Source organism: Hemicordylus capensis, chromosome 1, assembly GCF_027244095.1.
Source record: "Hemicordylus capensis ecotype Gifberg chromosome 1, rHemCap1.1.pri, whole genome shotgun sequence".
Taxonomy (NCBI): Eukaryota; Metazoa; Chordata; class Lepidosauria; order Squamata; family Cordylidae; genus Hemicordylus; species Hemicordylus capensis.
The window spans coordinates 432566060-432587898 of NC_069657.1; the positions used below are offsets into that span (position 1 = coordinate 432566060).

Here is a 21839-nt window from a genome sequence, read left to right on the forward strand (position 1 = left end):
CATGCTTATCTCTTCTATACAAATCAAAGAGACTTAAAAGGGATTCTCTTTGGCTGGATCATGCTCTGCATTTCTATGTCAGATCAGCACTTAGCACTATATAAATGCTAAAGAGCAGAAGCAGATCTCTTACAATATCGTGATGATAGTGTTGCTTATATTTATTTATCTATCCTTTCTCAAATTTGTAGACCATCCCAAACTTCCATCTTGGGACAGTTTACAACACATTGAAACACATTAAAAATGAAAACCTTAAAACAATTTAAATCCACAGTCAAATTAAAAAGCTTAGGTGAAAAAATGAATCTTTAGGACTTTTAAAAAGTCATCAGAGATGGGGAGGCTCTTATTTCAGCAGGGAGTGCATTCCAGAATCTCAGGGCAGCAACAGAGAAGGCCCGTCCCTGCATAGCCATCAGATGAGCTGGTGAGAATTGCAGATGAACCTCTCCAGGTGATCTCAATGGGTGGTGGGGCTCATGGCGAAAAATACATTCTCTTAAATACCCTAGGCCCAAGCTGTTTAGGGCTCTATAGCTTATAACCAGCATTTTGTATTTTGCCCGGAAACTTATCAGCAACCAGTGTAGATCTTTTAAGATATGAGTGATATGTTCTCTCCGAGATGACCCAGAGACCAACCTGGCTGCCACATTCTGGACCAACTGCAGTTTCTGAACTACATACAAAGGCAGCCCCACTTAGAGCACATTGCAGTAGTCAGGTCTGGAGGTTACCAGCATATGTACCGCTGTTCTGAGGTCATTCATCTCAAGAAATGGACATAGCTGGAATATCAGCCAAAGGTGATAGAAAGCACCTCTGGCCACTGCCTCAACTCTGAACACTAGGGAGAGGTTTTGATCCAGAAGCATCCCCAGACAGCATTCCTGTTCCTCCTGGGGAAGTGTGACCCATCCAGAACCAGCAGATCAAAATTGTCTCCTGAGCTCCGACCCCACACAGTAAGTCCCTTTGTCTTATCTGGATTCAGTCTCAGTTTCTTCACCCTCATCCAGCCCCTTACCACCTCCAGGCAGGCATTCAGGGAGGTTTTTCCTTCTCCTGATAATGCTGCCATGGAAAAATAGATTTGGGTGTCATCAGAAAACTGATAACACCCTGCACCAAATCTCCTGAGGATCTGTCCCAGCAGTTTCATGTAGATGTTAAAAAGTATTGGAGACTTACACTCCAGACTTACACAGACCAGAGAGAGGCTGAACTTCTGCCTGTAATTTAGGATGTGTGCAAAGTACCTGTGTTAAGGACATGCTAGGCTCATTCTCACAACCTTTACCATATTTACCTAATGGCGCAGCAGGGAAGTGACTTGCCTAGGGAGCAAGAGGTTGTTAGTTCAAATCCCCACTGGTAACACCTATATCAGGCAGCAGCAATATAGGAAAAGTGCTGAAAGGTATCATCTCATACTGCACAGGAGGAGGCAATGGTAAACCCCTCCTGTATTATACCACGAAAACCACATGGGTCTGTGGTCACCAGGAGTTGACACCGACTCGACTGCACGATCTTACCGTATTTACCTGAATAGAAGACGACTCTGAATTTAAAAGAACCCTCTTTAAAAGTAGAGGTTAAATACTGTTTATACCTGAATTTACAGGATAGGAACAGGAGTCTGCATTTAAGACAATGTCCCGATTTCTAATATCAAAAAATTTCAGGAAAATAAGAGTATTAAGGTAGGAAGAAGTTTCCTACACATCCTAAACAGGAGCTGTACATGCTCCTGTTTTCTTCCTGTGAGTTTAAAAGAAGGTAGGAGGCAGGGAGCTTGGTCGTTTGCTAAGCCCCAGCTGGGTAGGACGGTTCTTCCTTCTACCTCATTCTGAAGCTGGGGATGGAATCTGGGCAGGGTGTACTCGAACTACCCAGAAGACGGGAGTGCGCACAGCTCCTAAACTAGGGTAGGAGTCTTCTAAAGGTAAGGTAAAGTGACGTGTGCTGTCAAGTCGGTGTAGACTCCTGGCACCCACAGAGCCCTGTGGTTTTTCTTTGGTAGAATACAGGAGGGGTTTACCATTGCCTCCTCCCATGCAATATGAGATTATGCCTTTCAGCATCTTCCCATATCGCTGCTGCCCGACAGAGGTGTTTCCCATAGTCTGGGAAACATACCAGCGGGGATTCGAACAGGTGACCTCTGGCTTGATAATCAAGTTATTTCCCCGCTGCACCATTAGGGGGCTATGCATGAGTCTTGTACTACCCTAATAATGGTTGTGAGAATGAGCCTGCAGTCTGCATGTGTAACATGATAGTTTGGCCAGCAGAGGGCAGGACGAGAGCAAAGTGGGCCTGCAACTGTTGGTTGGTTGTGCCATCAAGTCGGTGTGGACTCCTGGCTCCCACAGAGCCCTGTGGTTTTCTTGGTAGACTACAGGAGTGGTTTCCCATTGCCTTCTCCCACGCAGTATGAGGTGATGCCTTTCAGCACCTCCCTATATCGCTGCTTTATAGGAGTTCCCCATGTTCTGGGAAACACACCAGCGGGGGTTAGAACCAACAGCCTGCTGCTCTCTAGGCAGATTGCTTCTCCACTGTGCCATTAGGTGTCTGCAACTGTAGTCGGTAATAAATTAGACTGGCCCTCTCAAGTTTTTGACACTTAAAAATCTGCTCTGAGAAGGAGGTGGTTTGGCTTTACGATTGGCACAAGGGCAGGCTAAGGTGCTGTGCAAATCCAACTTTTGAGACAAACCAGAAACAAACAGATTTCCCCTCAGCCTGATGCTGGGGAGAAGATCCATGTGTATGTGGAGATTTTACTTCCAGAGTGGGTTTATGGGTGTCTGCATAGCCCTTGATTCATTTGTCATAGTTACTTTTTAGCAAATGGAGATACGGGTGCTCCTGGTGGACAATCAGAAATGGTTTGAGACATGGGAGAAGAGGGAAGGGATGGCTTCCCTCCTGTGCCTTGACGGAGAGACCCTCTGACAAATAGGGCTGGTTCACACATAATGGTGGCACCTGAGGTTCATGCAAGCACCCACAGCCTTGGGAGTGCTGCTTTACCCCTGCATCCTCATGCAAGCCTCTACTTCATGTCCAGATTCCAATATGTCAAGACTGGTTGTGACATTTGAACCCACCAATTTGGCACATCCTGTCAGGGCACCCACCAGCTATAACTTACTTCATATGACGAGATTGGTGGGTTGAGAACATAAGAACACAAGAACAGCCCTGCTGGATCAGGCCCAAGGCCCATACAGTCCAGCACTCTGTTTCACACAGTGGTCCACCAGCTGCCTCTGAGAAGCCTACAGGCAAGAGGTGAAGGCATGCCTTCTCTCTTGCTGTTGCTCCCCTGCAACTGGTATTGAGAGGCATCTTTGCGGCTGGTTAATCCTAACCCTGACCCTATAGCCACCAGACCAGTAGACATTGATAGACCTGTCCTCCATGAATTTGTCCAAGCCCCTTTTAAAGCCATCCAAGCTAGTGGTCATTACCACATCCCGTGGCAGAGAATTTCATGGATTAATTACATGTTATATGGGAAAGTACTTCCTTTTGCTGGTCCTAAATTTCCTGGCAATCAATTTCATGGGATGACCCCTGGTTCTAGTGTTATGTGAGAGGAACAAAAATTTCTCTCTATCCACTTTCTCCACACCATGCATGATTTTATAGACCTCTATCATGTCTCACCACAGTCATCTCTTTTTCTAAATGAAAAAGCCCCAGATGCTGTATAGCCTCACCTCATAAGGAAGGTGCTCCAGGCCCCTAATCATCTTGCTTGCCCTCTTCTGCACCTTTCCCAGTTCTACAATGTCCTTCTTAAGATACAGTGACCAAAACTGCATGCGTTACTCCAAATGTAGCTGCACCATAGATTTGTATAAGAGCATTATAATATTAGCATTTTTATTTTAAGTCCGCTTCCTAATGATCCCTAGCATGGAATTTGCCTTTTTCACAGTGGCTGTACACTGAGATGACACTTTCAATGAGCTGTCCACCCTGACCCCAAGATCTCTCTCCTGGTCAGTCACCAACAGCTCAGATCCTATCAGCATATACTTGAAGTTGGGTTTTTTTGTCCCAATGTGCATCACTTTACACTTGCTTACATTGAACTGCATTTGCCATTTTGTCACCCACTCCCCCAGTTTGGAGAGATCCTTTTGGAGCGCCTCACAAACTATTTTGGATTTCACTCCCCTAAATAGTTCATAGTTCATTTGCTAATTTGGCCACTTTGCTGCTTACCCCAACTTCGAGATCATTTATGAACAAGTTAAAGAGCCCTGGTCCCAGTAGAGATCCCTGGGGGACCCCACTTCTTACTTCCCTCCATTGTGAATACTCTCCATTTATGCCTACCCTCTGTTTCCTGTCTTTCAACTAGTTAGCAATCCACACATGAACCTGTCCTACTATGGTGGGTTCATATGTCATAACCAATCGGAGCATCTCAGAACCTGGGCAGGAATTAGAGGCTCCCGTGGCAAAGAGGGGGGGAGCATACCTGAACCTCGAGTGCTGTTGTATGATATGTGTGAACCTGCCCATAGAGTGGTGTATGAGCTGGATCTGAATTACCAACTGCCTACCACAGGGCTGGTGTATCGGGGTAGCCTTGACACAGAACTTAACAAGGCCACAATAAGCAGGAAGGGGGGTTATTGCAGCAAGGCTACAATAAGCAGAAAAGATGTTTCTGAGCAGAAATAGAAGGATGTGAATCATTACTGCCGTGTTGGGAAGAAGTGCCTAGTAACCTAAGCATGTGCCCAGATGGCTACTCTCATGTTAGTCCTGGATATAATAGTGCAGTTTACTGGAGGCAAGGTGTTGTGGAACTATAACTCCCATCATCCCCAGCCACAAAGGCCGATGTGGCAGGGGGTGGTGGGAATTGTAGTCCAACAACGTATTGGGACCCAAGGTTTTAAAACCCTTGTTTTAAGAAATGAACCCACATTCCTGATGGACAAGAACAGCCTCTGAGCTACCTATTTCTTCCCTTGTATAAACTGCTTTCTCTAAAACTCGTAAGGTGACACAAAGACAGTAATCTTTGAAACGTGCTTAGCTTGGAAGCTGCGGTCCAGGTACTCGGACATGTCCACCTCCACTTCTGTCGTCTGAGGCCCTTGCAGGCTCTGCACCAGAAGGAGCTCTCCCGTCTGCCTGTCTGAACGCTGCATCACAAAATGCCCTCGGCTGTTTCCTCCCACAATCCCAAACCGCAAGCTGTCAGGTCCGGGCCGTCCAGGAGCCGAAGCGGTTGCCATGCGGAAGAGAGCGGTGGGAGTCGCAAGGTTAGAGGGCAGAGGGAGGTAATGAAAGGAGATGGTCTTTGGGGCAAGATGGCACGATCTGCTGTCCATTGGACACGGGTTCCGCTCACATTGGCTGGGGAGGAAAGAAGACACAAGAAGGCTTAAGATCCCTGGAAGAATGTGCAGAAGCATCAACAGCAGCGTTTGCTTCAATTAAAGCACTGAGATTAATTTGCTGCAACAATAGTTACACTAGAGGACCATCCTCATGTTCATTATTAGGGCAGGAGGTTTCCTCTACCCTAATTGGGGAACTAGGAGCACTCTCAGTATTTGATCGTCAGTTAGAGAGGACATAAGAACAGCCCTGCTGGATCAGGCCCAAGGCCCATCTAGTCCAGCATCCTGTTTCACACAGTGGCCCACCAGATGCCGCTAGAAGCCACAGGCAGGAGTTGAGGGCACGCCCTCTCTCCTGCTGTTGCTCCCCTGCAACTGGTATTCAGAGGCATCCTGCCTTTGAGGCTGGAGGTGGCCTATAGCCCTCCGACTAGTAGCCGTTGATAGACCTCTCCTCCATGAAGTTATCCAAACCCCTCTTAAAGCCATCCAGGTTGTTGGCTGACACTATATCTTGTGGCAGAGAATTCCACATAGACCTCTCTCATGTCTTGTTTGTCTGTTGGGGCCTAGAGCAACTTTCTGGGGCCTAGAGCACCTTTCTTATGAGGCAAGACTACAGCACCTGGGGCTATTTAGTTTAGAAAAAGGACGACTGCGTGGAGACATGATAGAGGTCTATAAAATCATGCATGGTGTGGAGAAAGTGGATAGAGAGAAATTCTTCTCCCTCTCACATAACACTAGAACCAGGGGGGTCATCCCATGAAATTGATTGCCGGGAAATTTAGGACCAACAAACAGAAGTACTTTTTTACACAACGCATAATCAACTTGTGGAATTCTCTGCCACAGGATGTGGTGACTTGACTATCAAGCCCAAGGTTGCCGGTTCGAATCCCTGCTGGTATGTTTCCCAGACTATGGGAAACACCTATATCAGGGCAACAGCGATACAGGAAGATGTTGAAAGGCATCATCTCAGACTGCGCGGGAGGAGGCAATGGTAACCCCCTCCTGTGTTCTACCAAAGACAACCACAGGACTTTGTGGTCGCCAGGAGTCGAAACCGACTCAACGGCACACTTTAAGTGTATAAGGTAGCAGTCTTAATTCTCTAGCCATGTCTCAGAGTGTCTGGTGCTTCCAAAAATATCGGATTCTCCCTTAATACTTACTATGGTGATGTTTTCACATAGCTGACATTTCCAAAAGGTTTGGGACACTCTGGGTTGACACACTGAAAACCTCCTCCTGTGTTAATGCACATCATTCTCCTAGTGCAGTTATGCAGAGCGAGACCACATTCATCGATATCTGCAAAAGAAATGGAAATATGTGGTACAAGATATGGAATTATCTTCTCTAGCCATCCCATTTTCATTTGCCCATTCATGTTTCCTGCGACAGAGTTGACATATGAAACTGCCTTATACTGTCAGATCACTAGTCCATCTAGCCTCAGTGTCTTGACTCTGACTGAAAGAGACCTTTCCTAACCCTTAAACAGAAAAACCAGGGCTTGAACCTAGGACCCTCTACCTGCAAAACGTGCTCTGCGTTTTGCATTGGACTGTGGTCCCCCACTAAAGACAAAGCTGCTGTCCAAGACAGCCTAATTCAACTGACCCAATGATAGGGCTGGTCCCCTGCCCCCACCCCCACCCCCATTCTGAAATCTGGTGTGGGGCTCCTGTCAAGTTGCTTTGAAAACAATAAAATGCGACTTAGTTGCAGTGGTGGAGCAAGGCATCAGTGTACCCAAGAGAGGGAGCCAAATGCTGCTCTCTTGAGCACATACTCCTCCTCCACCACCCTGTATGTGCATACACATGCACATTGACCTCCTTTGGGGGTCACCATCTGCTGCCACCATCTGCCATCCTCCACCTCACCAATTGTGCATTGCTGGAAAGTTTATGAAAAAAGGGAGGAAGCAGACAAGGAAACGAGGAAAGGGCAGCAGAGTATTAGAGAGGCTCGACAGAGCATCTCCGGTATTTCACTGTCGTTGCCTCATTTCTTCTTCTACTTCCTACCCTTTTTCATAAACAGTCCAGCAGCAGGAGGGGAAGGTGTTCATCATGCTGAGGCAGGCAGCAGCAGAGGTAATAGAAGAGAGGACTGGACCATCCTAGAGTGGTTCTTTGCCGGGTGGTGGTTGCTGAGTGAAGAGCTGCTCAAATGGCAGAGAGAGACATCTTGTTGTCCACTGGTGCCCCAATAATCTGCTGCCTGAAGCAACTGCCTCACCTTGCCTCATGGAAGGACTGTCCCTGCTTAGTTGCCTCTAACTTAGGACTCGTTCATTTCAATAGGACCTTGTTGTTTTCCCCTTTTGCCGTGGTACCCAATACCATGGAAGTACATTCTTAACAAACGTTTTACTTTGTTTTTATTCTGTTGTAAACCGCCCAGAGACGTAAGTTTGGGGCAGTATAAAAATGTTTTAATAAAATAATATAAAATAAAGCAATCGGCCTTCTTTGTCACATGTTGCCATTCATTAACATTAAATAAAATTTAAGAGAAAATCTTCTTCGCCATGAGCCCCACCGCTGGTTAAGATCATCTGGAGAGGTTTGTCTGTGGTTGCCACCAACTCGTTTGGCGGCTACTCTGGAATGGGCCTTCTCCATTGCTGCCCCAGACTTTGGAATGCACTCCCTGTTGCTATAGGAGCCTCCACATCTCTGGCAACTTTTTAAAAGGCACTGAAGACATAGTTGTTCACCCAGGCTTTTAATTAGATTTATAGTTTAAAATTTTAATACTGGATTTTAAACGTTTTAATGATTTTAATTGTTAATTGATTTAATATTTTAAATGTTTTTAATTGTAAACCACCCAGAGACGCAAGTTTTGGGTGGTATAGAAATATTTTGAATGAATGGATGGATGGATGGATGGATGATAAAATGACAGTATTGTTTCCAAAAGAATAAAGGGGGAAAGCAACAACCTCCAAGCGCCAGTTATTCCTTGTAGTAGGCATAAAACACAGGGTGCAACAGGTGGGTCCTCGAAGCCCTCACCAGACCTGAGGTTCCTAGTGGCAGCAGGTAGTGATATCTATGTACATTCTTGATTTGATCAGGGCAGTTCCTTTACCACCAGAGTGTGAGGGAATTGCCTCATGGAAACTATTCCATGCAGTGGCAGCTTCATGTGTTGATTGTCACATGTAGGCAAGCCTTCAGATAATTAGATTTACAACAGAGGCCATGGTTTACCTGGACTCTGGCGCTGTAGTGTGCTGGCCCCTAATGGTTAATCCAGTCCTGATTAAGAGCTTTCCAGGACTCATATATTAGATCAAGGGCAGGTACCATAAAGGCCTTTGCCTCCATCCATGCAGCCCACGCTGCCACCATGTGGTGACAAATCCGCGGTCCTCCTATTTGTGGGGGAAAGGTAGGGAAAGCAGGTGTGTGGGGAGCAGAGGGGCAGGCAACAGTGGACTGAATTCATCCTGTGTAAGCCTTTCTCCTCCCATTCTTGAGCAAGACTGTGAGGCTATTCTCACGATGGGGGGGAAACCGGGCTAAAGGAGCCCAGCCCAGTTTCCCCCCATCGTTAGAACCTCCGGGCAAGCCTGGTGCCGGCTAGCCCACCAAAGAAACCCTCCCCTTAAATGGGGTTAGCAGACTGAGCACTCCGCTAATCCCATTTTCCTGACTGCGAGTCGCCACGGCGCAGCTCCACGCCACGCCAACTTGTGAGGAGACCCCCATCGGGAGGCTAAAACAAGCCTCCCAGTCTCAGGGGTCTCCCCAGGATGCCCTGCACACTCACACAGGGCATCCCGGGACTTCTGGGGACCAGGTGGCTTCAGATCTCTGCAGCCCTTACCAGCTCCGTGATGGTGCCGGTAGTGGGTGGCCAATCCAGCCACCCAGCAACGAGTAGCCCGGTAAGGATTTCCACATTGCTCGTGTGGAGAGCCTCTCTAATTATTAGAATAGGCTTACACAAACTAGCTAAGTCAAACCAGCTGTGCACAGCATCAGGAGTTTGCCAGCCTTCCTGTTTTGGTTAACTGCTGCTGCTGCGATGAACATTTATATCGTATTTTTCAACAAAAGTTCTCAAAGCAGTTTACATAGAAAAATGGCTGCCTTCTCACAATTCTGGTTATCCTGCTAAAGGGTTAACCAGGATTCTGGTAAAGGGTTAACCAACCCAGGATTGATGAGCCCCACAGAGCTTGTTGTGAGCACACAAATTTCCCGGGCAATCCTGGTCATTGCATTTAACAAGGCAGATTACCTCACAACCAGCTCCACAGGGCCCAGCAATCCTGGTTAACTCTTTAACCAGGATCACCATGATTGTGAGGAGCTGCTATCATAAATCAAATGGTTCCCCATCCCAAAAGGGCTGCTAATCTAAAAATAAACCTAAGGTTGACACCAGCGACAACCACGGAGCAGGATGCTGTGCTGGGGTTGGATTGGGACAGTTGCTCTCCCCCTGCTAAATATAAGAGGATCACCACCTTAAGAGGTACCTTCCTATTCTATCTATCTATCTAATTTGTACACCGCACCAAACCTTCTTCTCTGGGCGATTAACAATAACATAAAAACAAGTTAAAACATATGTAAAACCCAAAAACAATTTAAAACAATTTAACATCGAAACAGATTAAAACCTAAACATTTAAAAAGCTGAAAAACCTTAGGTGAAAAGGTGGGTTTTCAAATGCTTTTTAAAAATTACCAGAGATGGGGAGGATCGTATTTCAGTAGGGAGCACATTCCACAGCCTTGGGGCAGTCAAGCTGGTGGCAACTGGAGACGGACCTCTCCAGGGCGCTTTCCAGACTAGCAGCTCATCAGCAGCAAAATGCCTCCGTTCAGGCAAGTCACATTGAAAACGTAAACAGCAGGGGGATCAGTCTCGCAGCAACTAACAACTCGAAAAAACAGCAACTTTTTCACACTGGATATATGACGTCCTTGCTCTATATCGCAGCGATTACATTCGCAACAAGGCACTGGAAATGTGAACGGCACCCTGCTGTCCAAGTAGGGACTGCGGTGTCACGACACAGGAAGTGTGGAAGCACACTTCCGAGATTCGTCCTGACCCTGTTGTAGGGTCTAGTCTGGAAAGCGCCCCGATGACTTTAATAGGTGGTGGGGCTTGTAATGAAGAAGATGTTCTCTTAAATGCCCAAGGCCTGAGCTGTTTAGGGCTTTATAGGTTATAACCAGCACTTTCTATTTTGCCCGGAAACCTATTGGCAGCCAGTGTAGCTCCATCAGCAAAGGAGTGATGTGGTCTCTCTGAGATGACCCAGAGACCAACCTGGCCACCGCATTCTCTACTAGCTGGAGTTTCTAGACAATGTATAAAGGCAGCCCCTTTTTGCTCAGTTAGTAGGAGTTTCTTTCCAGTAAAGTATGAACTGGGGCGTGTGGGTGTTTTTGTCGTGTATTTGGCAGGTCAAAGTACATGGTGGAATGAGATGGGATGCGTTTGGCTTGGTTATACAGCCGTGGATTATAGGATAAAATAAAAGACTAAATTTACTGTCGCGATTTCTTCGGAAGAAAGGTGGAATATAAATATGAGAAGTTCTCCTCATAACATCTAGGCAAGACCTAATTGGAATTTGTATTTGCTGCAGAAGCTCATGCCAACACAGTTTGGAATGTCAGCCTTGAACTCCTTTGAGACCCTGACCCTTGGGAAACAGGTTCGTGTCGTGGACCCTGGGCAGTCATGCTTCAGAGTTCATCTATGACTTCACACTGCAGTGTAACTCAGCCCTGAGCACACTGCATGCATTCTTTCTTTCCATGAAAGAAGAAATCTCTTCCCCCCCCCCCATTTCTACTTTAGTTAGACCTAGCCAGTTACACCTCCTGTGAGCTAGTCACTTCTGCCACGATCTTTTGACAAAGTATGGTCCTAGGAAATCAAATTAAAACCAATCAGTCATAACTAAAGCAATTTAAGAAACCCCTCCCCCCCATTGGATGCTTTAGTGTGCTATTCATGTATAAGGTTCATTATTTTTACAAAGTAGAAAAGGTATTGGCAGAGAATAGTTGTGGACATGAATTAAACATAAGATTTTTTTTTTAAAAAAATCTCATCTGATGCTTTCACATGTGAGAGAGGTAGCTAAAGTAAGGCTGAAAGCTCTAATTTATTGGTGTACAGAATTGATATATTAATTCACCATAGATTAACCTGTGTCTTTCAGTCATAATAATGTCCCATGTAGGTGTATTCCATACTTTTAGGTCTATTGCAGGGATGGCCAAACTTAGGCTCTCCAGCTGTGGCTGGATTACAACTCCCATCATCCCCAGCAACTACAGCTGGGAACGATCATGGGAGCTCAACAAAGCTGCTCTACTGTAAACTGTCTACATCAGACTATTATTTAGGCAAGGGGTACAATCCAGATAAAGTTCCATATCTTTGGGGCTGCCAGAGAGAAAGTCCTCTCATGCTTCACCACCAACCTAGCCTTAGAAAGTAGAGGGACATGGATGAAGCCCTTCCTAACTGGTTTAAGCAGGCAGATTCAATGAGGGGAGCTGGTGCCAGGAGAGCTGGTCTTGTGGCAGCAAGCATGACTTGTCCCAATAGCTAAGCAGGGTCCACCCTGGTTGCATATGAATGGGAGACCACATGTGAGCACTGCAAGATATTCCCTTCAGAGGATGGAGCCGCTCTGGGAAGAGCATCTAGGTTCCAAGTTCCTTCCCTGGCTTCTCCAAGATAGGGCTGAGAGAGTTCCATGCCTGCAACCTTGGAAAAGCTGCTGCCAGTCTGTGAAGACAATCCTGAGCTAGATAGACCAATGGTCTGACTCAGTATATGGCAGCTTCCTATGTCTTTAACATGGTTTTGTATTTTAAATTATTGTAATGTTTTAAAACTTTTTAATTTTGTTTTCTTTGTATTGTTCTGTAATGTGTTTGTTACTGTTTGTTTTGTTTTGTTTTGTTTTGTTTTATTGATTGATTGAGTGAGTGAGTGAGTGCATTTTTATACCACCCCAACCCAAGGTCTCAGGGTGGTTCACAACAAATAAAAACAAAACATTAAAATCAATTAAATACTAAAAACAGCCCAAAACAAATCAATAAATAATCCAAAATTTAAAAAGTTACAAGGTTAAAAAGCTAAAAGGCCTGGTTAAAAAGATAAGTCTGTAGACACTTTTTAAAAGCCGCTAGAGATGGGGAGACTCTTATTCCCACGGGAAGCGCGTTCCAAAGTCTCAGGGCAACAACAGAGAAGGCCCGTTCCTGGGTGGCCACCAGACAACATGAAGGTAGCCCTGATGTACACAGTGGACGATGGGGATCATGTAGAAGAAGACACTCTCTTAAGTACCGTGGGCCTAAGCTGTTTAAGGCTTTATAGGTTATAACTAGCACTTTGTATTTTGCCCGGAAACTTATTGGCAGCCAGTGCAACTCCTGTAATATAGGAGTAATATGGTCTCTTCGAGATGACCCGGAGACCAACCTGGCTGCTGCATTTTGTACTAATTGCAGTTTCTGGACTACATACAAAAGCAGCCCCACATAGAGCGCATTGCAGTAACCAAGTCTGGAGGTTACCAACAAGTGTACTACTGTTTTGAGATCATGAGCCTCAAGAAACGGACGCAGCTGGCGTATCAACCGAAGCTGATAGAAAGCGCTTCTGGCCACTGCCTCAACCTGGGGAACCAGGGAAAGGTGTGGCTCCAGAAGCACTCCCAAATTGCGTACCTGTTTCTTCTGAGGAAGTGTGACCCCATCTAGAACAGGTAGATCAATATCGCTTCCTGAGTGATGACCCCGCACAATAAGTACCTCCGTGGATTCAGTCTCAGTTTGTTATCCCTCATCCAGCCCGTTACTGCTTCCAAGCAGGCATTCAGGGAGGATATGCCTTCTCCTAATGATGTTGACATGGAGAAATAGATTTGGATGTCATCAGCATACTGATAACACCCAGGACCAAATCTCCAGATGATCTCTCCCAACAGTTTCATGTAGATATTAAAAAGCATTGGAGACAGAATGGAGCCCTGAGGGACCCCATATAAAAGCTCAGATTTTGAAGAGCAACAGTCTCCAAGCGACACCATCTGGGATCTGCCAGAAAGGTAGGAGCGGAACCACTGCAAGGCAGTGCCTCCCACCCCCAACTCCCTCAGACGTTCCAGAAGGATACTATGGTCGATAGTATTGAAAGCCGCCGAGAGATCCAAAAGGACCAACAGAGTCACACTTCCTCTGTCAAGTCCCAATTGGAGATCATCCATCAGGCCGACCAAGGCAGTCTTCAACCCATAGCCTGTCCGAAAACCAGTTTGAAACGGGTCTAGATAGTCAGTTTCCTCCAAGACTGTCTGTTGCTGGGAGGCCACCACCCTCTCAATCACCTTGCCCAACCATGGGAGGTTGGAGACAGGCCTGTAGCTACTAAACTCCAAGGTTTTGTTTGTAATGTATTTAACCTTTTTATTTTGTTTTATTGTAAACCACCTAGAGACATACGTTTTGGGGCAGTATACAAATATGTCATAAATAAATAAATCCCTGCTCTCAGCCTAACCCACACCACAGAGCTGTGGTGAGATTAAAACAGAATCATTGCCTACTTACCCAAACACTTTGGAGGAATGGGGGATACAAGTAATAAACAGAAGTATTCCGGCTTAACTGGCTTCTAAAACAGGCAGTAAAGCTTTTAAAGAGCAGAACTTTAGTCTGGTTTCTTTAGTCTAAGACAAGTTATAGATACTAAACTAGGAATTTCATCAAAATCTGAAGGCATTTTCTAAATCAGCCCAAGGGCACAGCACACGTGCTTCTTCATGGATACAATATCCCTATTCAATTCCTGGCAATCCTTGGCACTTCACCTTCACCGCCCGGCATACCTAAACAGCGTCACAATGTAGACCTTGTCTGGAGTTCTCACTCTTTTAGCATTCACAGCTAGTATTTTAAATAGTGCATTACGAACTGTCACAAAAATATTGCTTGTGGCATGGCAATTGGTGTGGTTTTTGGCTCTCTTCACTTCATTAACAGGCGTAAACTGTATTTGGTGTAAAAGGGTAGAGAGATAGTCAGCCCTCTGGATGTGGGGAGGCCGTTTGTGTGTGGTTACTGAGGGCCGAATGGTGGCTCTTCTCATGATCGGTGAGAAGAGCCTGGATGGGGTTTGCAGGGAAGCCCGCTCTCCCCGCACACGAGCAGGCAGTCTGCTCCAGGTGTCCGAAGTGGCCACCCACATGACGGCCGGCTCCGTTATGGAGCTGGCGGGGGCTGAGAGGATCGAAGGCTGCGTGGCCCCTGGAAGCAAGTGCGTAGGGCATGCTGGAGAGAGCCCAGAGCCAGGAGGCTGCTTTTAAGCCTCTGGGTCGGGGGTCTACTCGTGAGTTGCTGTGGTGCAGAGCCGCGCTGCGGCAACACACAACTTTTTTTAAAAAACTGGTTTGCGGAGTGCTCACTCCACAAACCTGGTTTTAGGGCAGGGGTAGTTTAGCGGGTTAACCGCTTGGAGGCCACTGGGGTTGCCTGCGAGCCCAGTGGTTCTCACAATCAGGCGAAATCGGGCTAGGCTCCCCTAACCCGATTTGGCCTGATCATGGGAATAGCCTCATGATGTGAGAAGAAGAAACCTATGTTTGGAACTCCTGACATCTTGGCGGTGGGGGGGGGGAATGCTCAAAACAGCTGCAGCCCCTGCTGTTGGGATCAGAGTTGCGGCATGGAGGAGGGAGCGTTTAACCCAGAGGCGTAGCTACAACTGAAGAAGGCGGGGTGTAAAAGTCCGTGGGCCCCCGAAGAAGGGGGTACCACCAACTGGGTGACAGCTGGTTCTTTGCTCTCCTTTCCTCCTGACTCTTTGAAGAATGCAGTGGCAGAGGGGAGGGACCCATCTTCACTTTTTAAAAACACACGTATATTCTGCTATTCCTCCAAGGAGCCCAGAGCAGTGTACATAGTTAAGTTTCTCCTTACAACAACCCTGCAAAGTAGGTTAGGCTGAGAGAGAAATGTCTGGCCCGGAGTATCAACCCAGCAAGTATCATGACTGAACAGGGATTTGAACTCAAGTCTCCCTGGTCCTAGTTCAGCACTCTAACTGCTACACCACACTGGCTTTGTGTGTTTGTGTGTGTGTGTGTGTGTGTGCGCGCGGGCGGGTGTGCCTGGGTCCACTCCAACCTTACTACACCTCTGGTTTAATTATTTGTTCCTGGGCCACAGCCCAACCTAAATTGCCCTTCTGAAGCTCCTATTTGCCTCAGAAGGCACAACATAGGGGCACAACCATTGTGTCTGTGAGTTTCCCCTTCTGCTAATAGTTGCTTATTAATAGTGTGTGTGTGTTGATTTGGGTCACGTCACAGGAGAAAAGGGCTCAGGACTGCCTATGGCTGCTTTGGGGCAAGGCGGCGGGTGGGAGGGGAGGCAGCTGGGGGTCCTAACCATGGAGTCCCCACATCATGTTCAGTGAGGGGACTAGTGGTGGAACAGCAATTTCATGTACTCAGGAGACTTCCATCTCCTGCAGCAGCCAAACAAAATGGGATGGGGCCTGGACGATTGCCATTTAATCTCCCAGCTCATACTGCCTCTTAGAGCTGTTGTGGAGAAGAAGAGAAGGCACCCAAGGGCCACTCTTATCTCTTATATGTGTGGGTTAGGGGAGGAGAAGCTCCACCCCCTGCTAATGTCATCTTAGGAGAGGAGAGCTGGTCTTGTGGTAGTAAGCATGACTTGTCCCCTTAGCTATGCAGAGTCTGCCCTGGTTGCATATGAATGGGAGACTTGAATGGGAGAGCTGGTCTTGTGGTAGCAAGCATGACTTGTCCCAATAGCTAAGCAGGGTCTGCCCTGGTTGCATATGAATGGGAGACTTGATGTGTGAGCACTGCAAGATATTCCCCTCAGGGGATGGAACCGCTCTGGGAAGAGCAGAAGGTTTCAAGTTCCCTCCCTGGCTTCTCCAAGATAGGGCTGAGAGAGATTCCTGCCTGCAACCTTGGAGAAGCCGCTGCCAGTCTGTGAAGACAATCCTGAGCTAGATAGACCAATGGTCTGACTCAGTATATGGCAGTTTCCTATGTTCCTAAGTGTGAGCACTGTCAGATATTCCCCTCAGGGGATGGAGCCGTCCTGGGAAGAGCAGAAGGTTTCAAGTTCCCTCCCTGGCTTCTCCAGGATAGGGCTGAGAGAGATTCCTGCCTGCAACCTTGGAGAAGCTGTTGCCAGTCTGTGAAGACAATACTGAGCTAAATAGACCAATGGTCTGACTCAGTATATGGCAGCTTCCTAAGTTCCATCTTCCTAGTGGCCATTTTCTTGGGGGTTATTTACATTGAGCCTGTTGCCATTTTAAGAACCACCACCAGCCATAGTCAGAAGCCTGATCATTTTATTTTTCTTTAATTGTATGTAAACCACTTTGAGAAGCCTTGGCCTGAAAGCAGTATTCAAATATAAAAGAACAACAACAACAACAACAACAAATAAATAATAGGACAGCATGACCCATGTGTCAGGCAGAATGTGAGTTGTCCTGATTCCCTATAAAGCGAAGTGAGTGGAGGGAGGACTTTTGAAGCACAGCATGGATGGCTGAAGGGGAAACCAACTTCTTTCTCTGCCCACCCTTTCCCTATGAAAACTACTTTTCTCCAGGTGGGGGAGAGAAAAGTAGTCTTAGAACCCCACAGTGAGAAAAAGAGCTGGAGAGAAACCATTTGCAGGTGAAAGGTTCAGGCAGAGGAAGGATTCCACAGCCCCTTGAATTTGACAGAGAATTTTAATGTGCTTTAAATTTCCCATTTCTTTATCGGAAATTAGCACTATTCACATTCTGACACACGGTTCACATGCTGTTGTAATCTTGTTTGCCTTCAGAGGCAAAAAACTGAATTACCTGCCTAGAAAAACTGAATTTGCACAGACAGACAGACAGACAGGCAATGTCCCCAGTGGTACAAATGGATTTTTTAGCCTCTGCCCAATGCCATCTGCCACATGCTCAGGAATCATAAAGCTACATGTCACCTTCACAGCTTTTCCCATCACTGAAGATCCTGTATCCGCTTGGGCAGGAGCAACGATATGAGCCAGGAATGTTGATGCAGGTGTGCATACAGAGACGAGGGGCTCCCTCCTGCTTATAAACTTCACATTCATTCACATCTGCAGAAGGGAGAAGAAAGGAACACTATCCCATATCTTTGAAGTTTTCATTCCATGACATGAGATTGGGTGGGAGGGGTGGATCAATTCTAGGCTATTATGACTACTGATCAGTGTGCAGAATGTATGTAATGCATGGATTTCTTGTTGTTTGTTCAAACTGATGAACTTAGTATAGCTGCTGCCCCTCAGCTGGAAAGTGCCAGTAGCGCCAGCCCCTGCAGGCCTAGTCGGTGACCTATGACCCCAAATCTTGGGGGTGCTGCTGCCTGCACACTAAATAGCTGCAATGGCTCCCAGTGAAAGTGGGGGAAGGGGGGGTCCCACAAGGATCATACCTTTTAAAATGTGCAAAATGGCCCACTTATGTTCTAAGTGCCATTGCGCAATGCAACCCCCATCATTTCCAACGGATGTCGTGTGGTGCAACAGCGCTTAGACAAATTTAAGTCACAGAGGAACTGGGCTGTTCTGCAACAGCACAGACCAGGTCTAGATTAAGGCTGCTCGACTTTGGCCCTCCTGCAGATGTTGGCCTACAGCTCCCATAATCCCTGGCTATTGGCCACTGGGGTTGAGGATTATGGGAGTTAGAACATAAGAACAGCCTTGCTGAATCTAGTCTAGCATCCTGTTTCACACAGTGGCCCACCAGATGCCTCTGAAAAGCCCACAGGCAAGAGCTGAGGGCATGCCCTCTCTCCTGCTGTTGCTCCCCTGCAACTGGGATTTAGAGGCATCCTGCCTCTGAGCCTGGAGGTAGTCTATAGCCATCGATAGACTAGTAGCCATCGATAGATAGGTATTATTATTAACAACAACAACAACAAAATTCAAAAATCTACAAATTGAAATTGAAAGGCTGTGGCAGAAAAAGACCAAAATAATCCCAGTGGTAATTGGCGCCCTGGGTGCAGTTCCAAAAGACCTTGAAGAGCACCTCAACACCATGGGACCACAGAAATCACCATCAGCCAATTACAAAAAGCAACTTTACTGGGAACAGCCTATATTCTGCGATGATATCTATAACAACAGCAACAACACTGACAATAAAATTCAGCCATCCCAGGTCCTTGGGAAGGACTCGATGTCTGGATAAAACAAACCAGTCAATAACACCTGTCTGACTGTGTAAATAAATAAATAAATAAATAAATAAATAATACATCTGTTCTCTTTGAGTTTATCCAATCCCCCTTTAAAGCCATCCAAGCTGGTGGCCATCACCACGTCCTGCTTGCACAACTTTACGTCACAGCAGAACAGGGTGGTTCTGTAACACTGTGGACGGGGTGTAGACACAGCTAGCAGCACAAGTAGTGCTCAACTACCTGCATTTCATTGCATTGTATACCAGCAAATAAAGCTGCATGTACAGAGTCACCTTAAGTGGTGCAGCAAGGAAATGCTTGACTAACAAGCAGAAGGTTGCTGGTTCGAATCCCCGCTGGTAATATATCAGGCAGGAGAGATATAGGAAGATGGTGAAAGGCATCAGCTCATACTGCATGGGAGGAGGCAATGGTAAATCCCTACCAAAGAAAAACCAAATGGCTCTGTGGGAGCCAGGAGTCGAAATTGACTTGACGGCACACTTTACCTTTACAATGACAAAATAATATAAAGAAGTTAATGAAAGTCCTATAGCATATGACATCTCAGTCCATAACTGGCTTTTCAATTCTATATTTTGTGTGGTTGACGTATGCTTAGTATTCTTCATTAAGTTCTCTGTTTTGTTCTGACCTTTGGTTTAAAAGAAATATAGATTGATACAACAATAATAATAATAAGAACAACATATTGTGTTGCCGGGACATAGCTTGAAGTGGGCACAGAGGTTGCTCACAGCGTTGTTTCTTCAGGGTATCATTTGGTTTCTCTCCTACCCTGACAGATGCTGTTTTCTGTTGTCCCACTCATATGGAAGCCCGCCTCACAGCTGCACTGCTGCATTCGGTCAAATTTGGCACAACGTGGCTTGCGGCTGAAAGCTGGGTCATTGGTTACACTCCATGCTGGTGGCACTGAAAGACAAGGGACAAGGAGGACATTGCTTCTAGAACTACTGACTCTGCCCCACCACCCGAACATTTCCAGGAGGAAATAGTAGCTCTCTTTAGCTGGATCCAGACATTATGCTGTACGAGTGTACAGATGTCTATGTACTCGTACGTCTGTTTGGGTGAATGACTATACCTGCATTCATACCTGCAGGAGGAGAGCTGGTCTTGTGGTAGCAAGCATGACTTGTCCCCTTAGCTAAGCAGGGTCTGCCCCAGTTGCATATGAGAGGGAGACTAAAAGTGTGAACACTGTAAGAGATTCCCCTCAGGGGATGGAGCCGCTCTGAGAAGAGCAGAATGTTCCAAGTTCCCTCCCTGGTTTCTCCAAGATAGGGCTGAGAGAGATTCCTGCCCGTAACCTTGGAGAAGCCGCTGCCAGTCTGTGAAGACAATAATGAGCTAGATGGCTCAATGGTCTGACTCAGTATAAGGCAGCTTCCTATGTTCCTATGCTCCTATGTTTTAAAAGTGGATAGAGAGACCCTTCAGATGCATGGTACAGATAGGAAGTGTACTGCTGTACTTCTGTTCAACATAATGTGTGAATAACCGTACTTGTGTACAGATCTTTATTTGTACGAGTGTTGAACGTAATGGGTGAATGGGCCTCTTGTCTCTCCTCTTTCTGAAATATTTGCCATTCACACTATTTTACACTGTCTTCTTCCTTTCAGTTAATTCAATATTCATGCAAAGGCATCTTCTCTCTCTCCCACCCAGCCATGCTACCTCGTCCTGCTTCTTTGTATGGCTTTAAGTTTCCAATTCCCTGAAGTTGTAGGAAGGGTTCCTGTTTTACTGTTTAGGATGAAATAAGCTTCATGTCCACCTAATGGCGCAGCGGGAAATGACTTGACTAGCAAGCCAGAGGTTGCTGGTTCAAATCCTCACTGGTATGTTTCCCAGACTATGGGAAAGACCTATATCGGGCAGCAGCGATATAGGAAGATGCTGAAAGGCATCATCTCATACTGCGTGAGAGAAGGCAATGGTAAACCCCTCCTGTATTCTACCAAAGACAACCACAGGGCTCTTTGGTCGCCAGGAGTTGACACCGACTCGACGGCACACTTTACCTTTACCCCCATCTAAGTGAAATGCATACAGAACCTGTTTGTGTCCGATACTGGCAGTTGGGACCAGTCCATTCCTGTGGACAAATGCATCGGTATTGCTCAACTCCATTTTCACATGTTCCACCATTCTGGCACAGATGACTTGGGCATTCACGGACATCTAAGAAAAAGCCAATTAAAATGATAAAGTCTACGGATTTCATCTTTATCATAATCCATGTGTTGATTTTGACATCCTTCAGTGAAATTTTGCTAGAGAAAACTCTCTCCTATCATTAGAAGATGACAACAGATATCCCATGCTGTGGAAGGGATAGGAATCTCACACTGAATTTTTGTGTAACGGGTACCACCACCACCACCACTTCTATCACTACTGTGTTCTTCTCACGATCAGTGAGAAGAGCTCTGTGGAGGTCTGCAGGGAGAGCGGGTTTGACTCGCCCTCCCGGAAGACAACCGAACTCTCTTCCCTGGGTGGGTGGGTTGCCCACCCAGTTGACCATCTGCACTCCCAGCAGCTCTGGGGGTTGGGGTGCTGGGATGTGCCACTGCACATTCCCCCCCAAGCTCCAATAACGCACTGCACAAGTGCGCGGTGCATTATGGGTATCCTCCCCTCCCCCGAGTTTGCTGCCACAGCTGCCACACTATTACAAAAATGCTCCCTTACCCTCATTTAAGAGGGTGACTGCTTAGGTGGGTTTGCTGCCATGGGGTTGCTGCCCAATCTCAGCAGTTCACACGAGCGTGCACAACCGCTCCCTTAGCCTGGTTCTGCATGCTCTTGTGAATAGCCTCTACTACTAATACACCACTCTTGTTGTCAAAGTGTTTTACACAGAAAAATGAATATGATGGTTCCCTGTCCTCAAAGGGTTCACAATCTAAAAAGAAACATGGACTTCATCTTCATCTACGAGCAGCAACCACTAGAGGGATGCTATGGCTGGATAGAGACAATTGCGGTCTCCCTGCTAAACAAAAGGGAATCACTACTTTATAAGGTGCAGCTTTGCTCAGTGACACACTACTACAACCGCAATAGCACTAGATGATCTCTTAATTTCTAACATCAAATAAGTTGGGGGGGGGAGCCTAGTCTTGGATTTGAGTAAA

At 46.5% G+C, this 21839-nt stretch overlaps 1 protein-coding gene across 1 annotated transcript in view; it reads right to left on the reverse strand.

Moving 5' to 3' along the window:
- Window positions 1–1500: 1500 nt before the first annotated feature.
- FBLN7 (fibulin 7) overlaps window positions 1501–21839 on the reverse strand; it is a 35045-nt gene continuing 14706 nt past the window's right edge. Inside the window, exons 4-8 of the mRNA XM_053313486.1 lie at window positions 20755–20880; window positions 19468–19605; window positions 17438–17575; window positions 6563–6701; window positions 1501–5397 (exon numbers count right to left, since the gene is read on the reverse strand). Coding sequence (XP_053169461.1) covers window positions 5025–5397; window positions 6563–6701; window positions 17438–17575; window positions 19468–19605; window positions 20755–20880 — 914 coding nt within the window. The 3' untranslated portion in view covers window positions 1501–5024. The remainder of the gene's footprint in view (window positions 5398–6562; window positions 6702–17437; window positions 17576–19467; window positions 19606–20754; window positions 20881–21839) is intronic.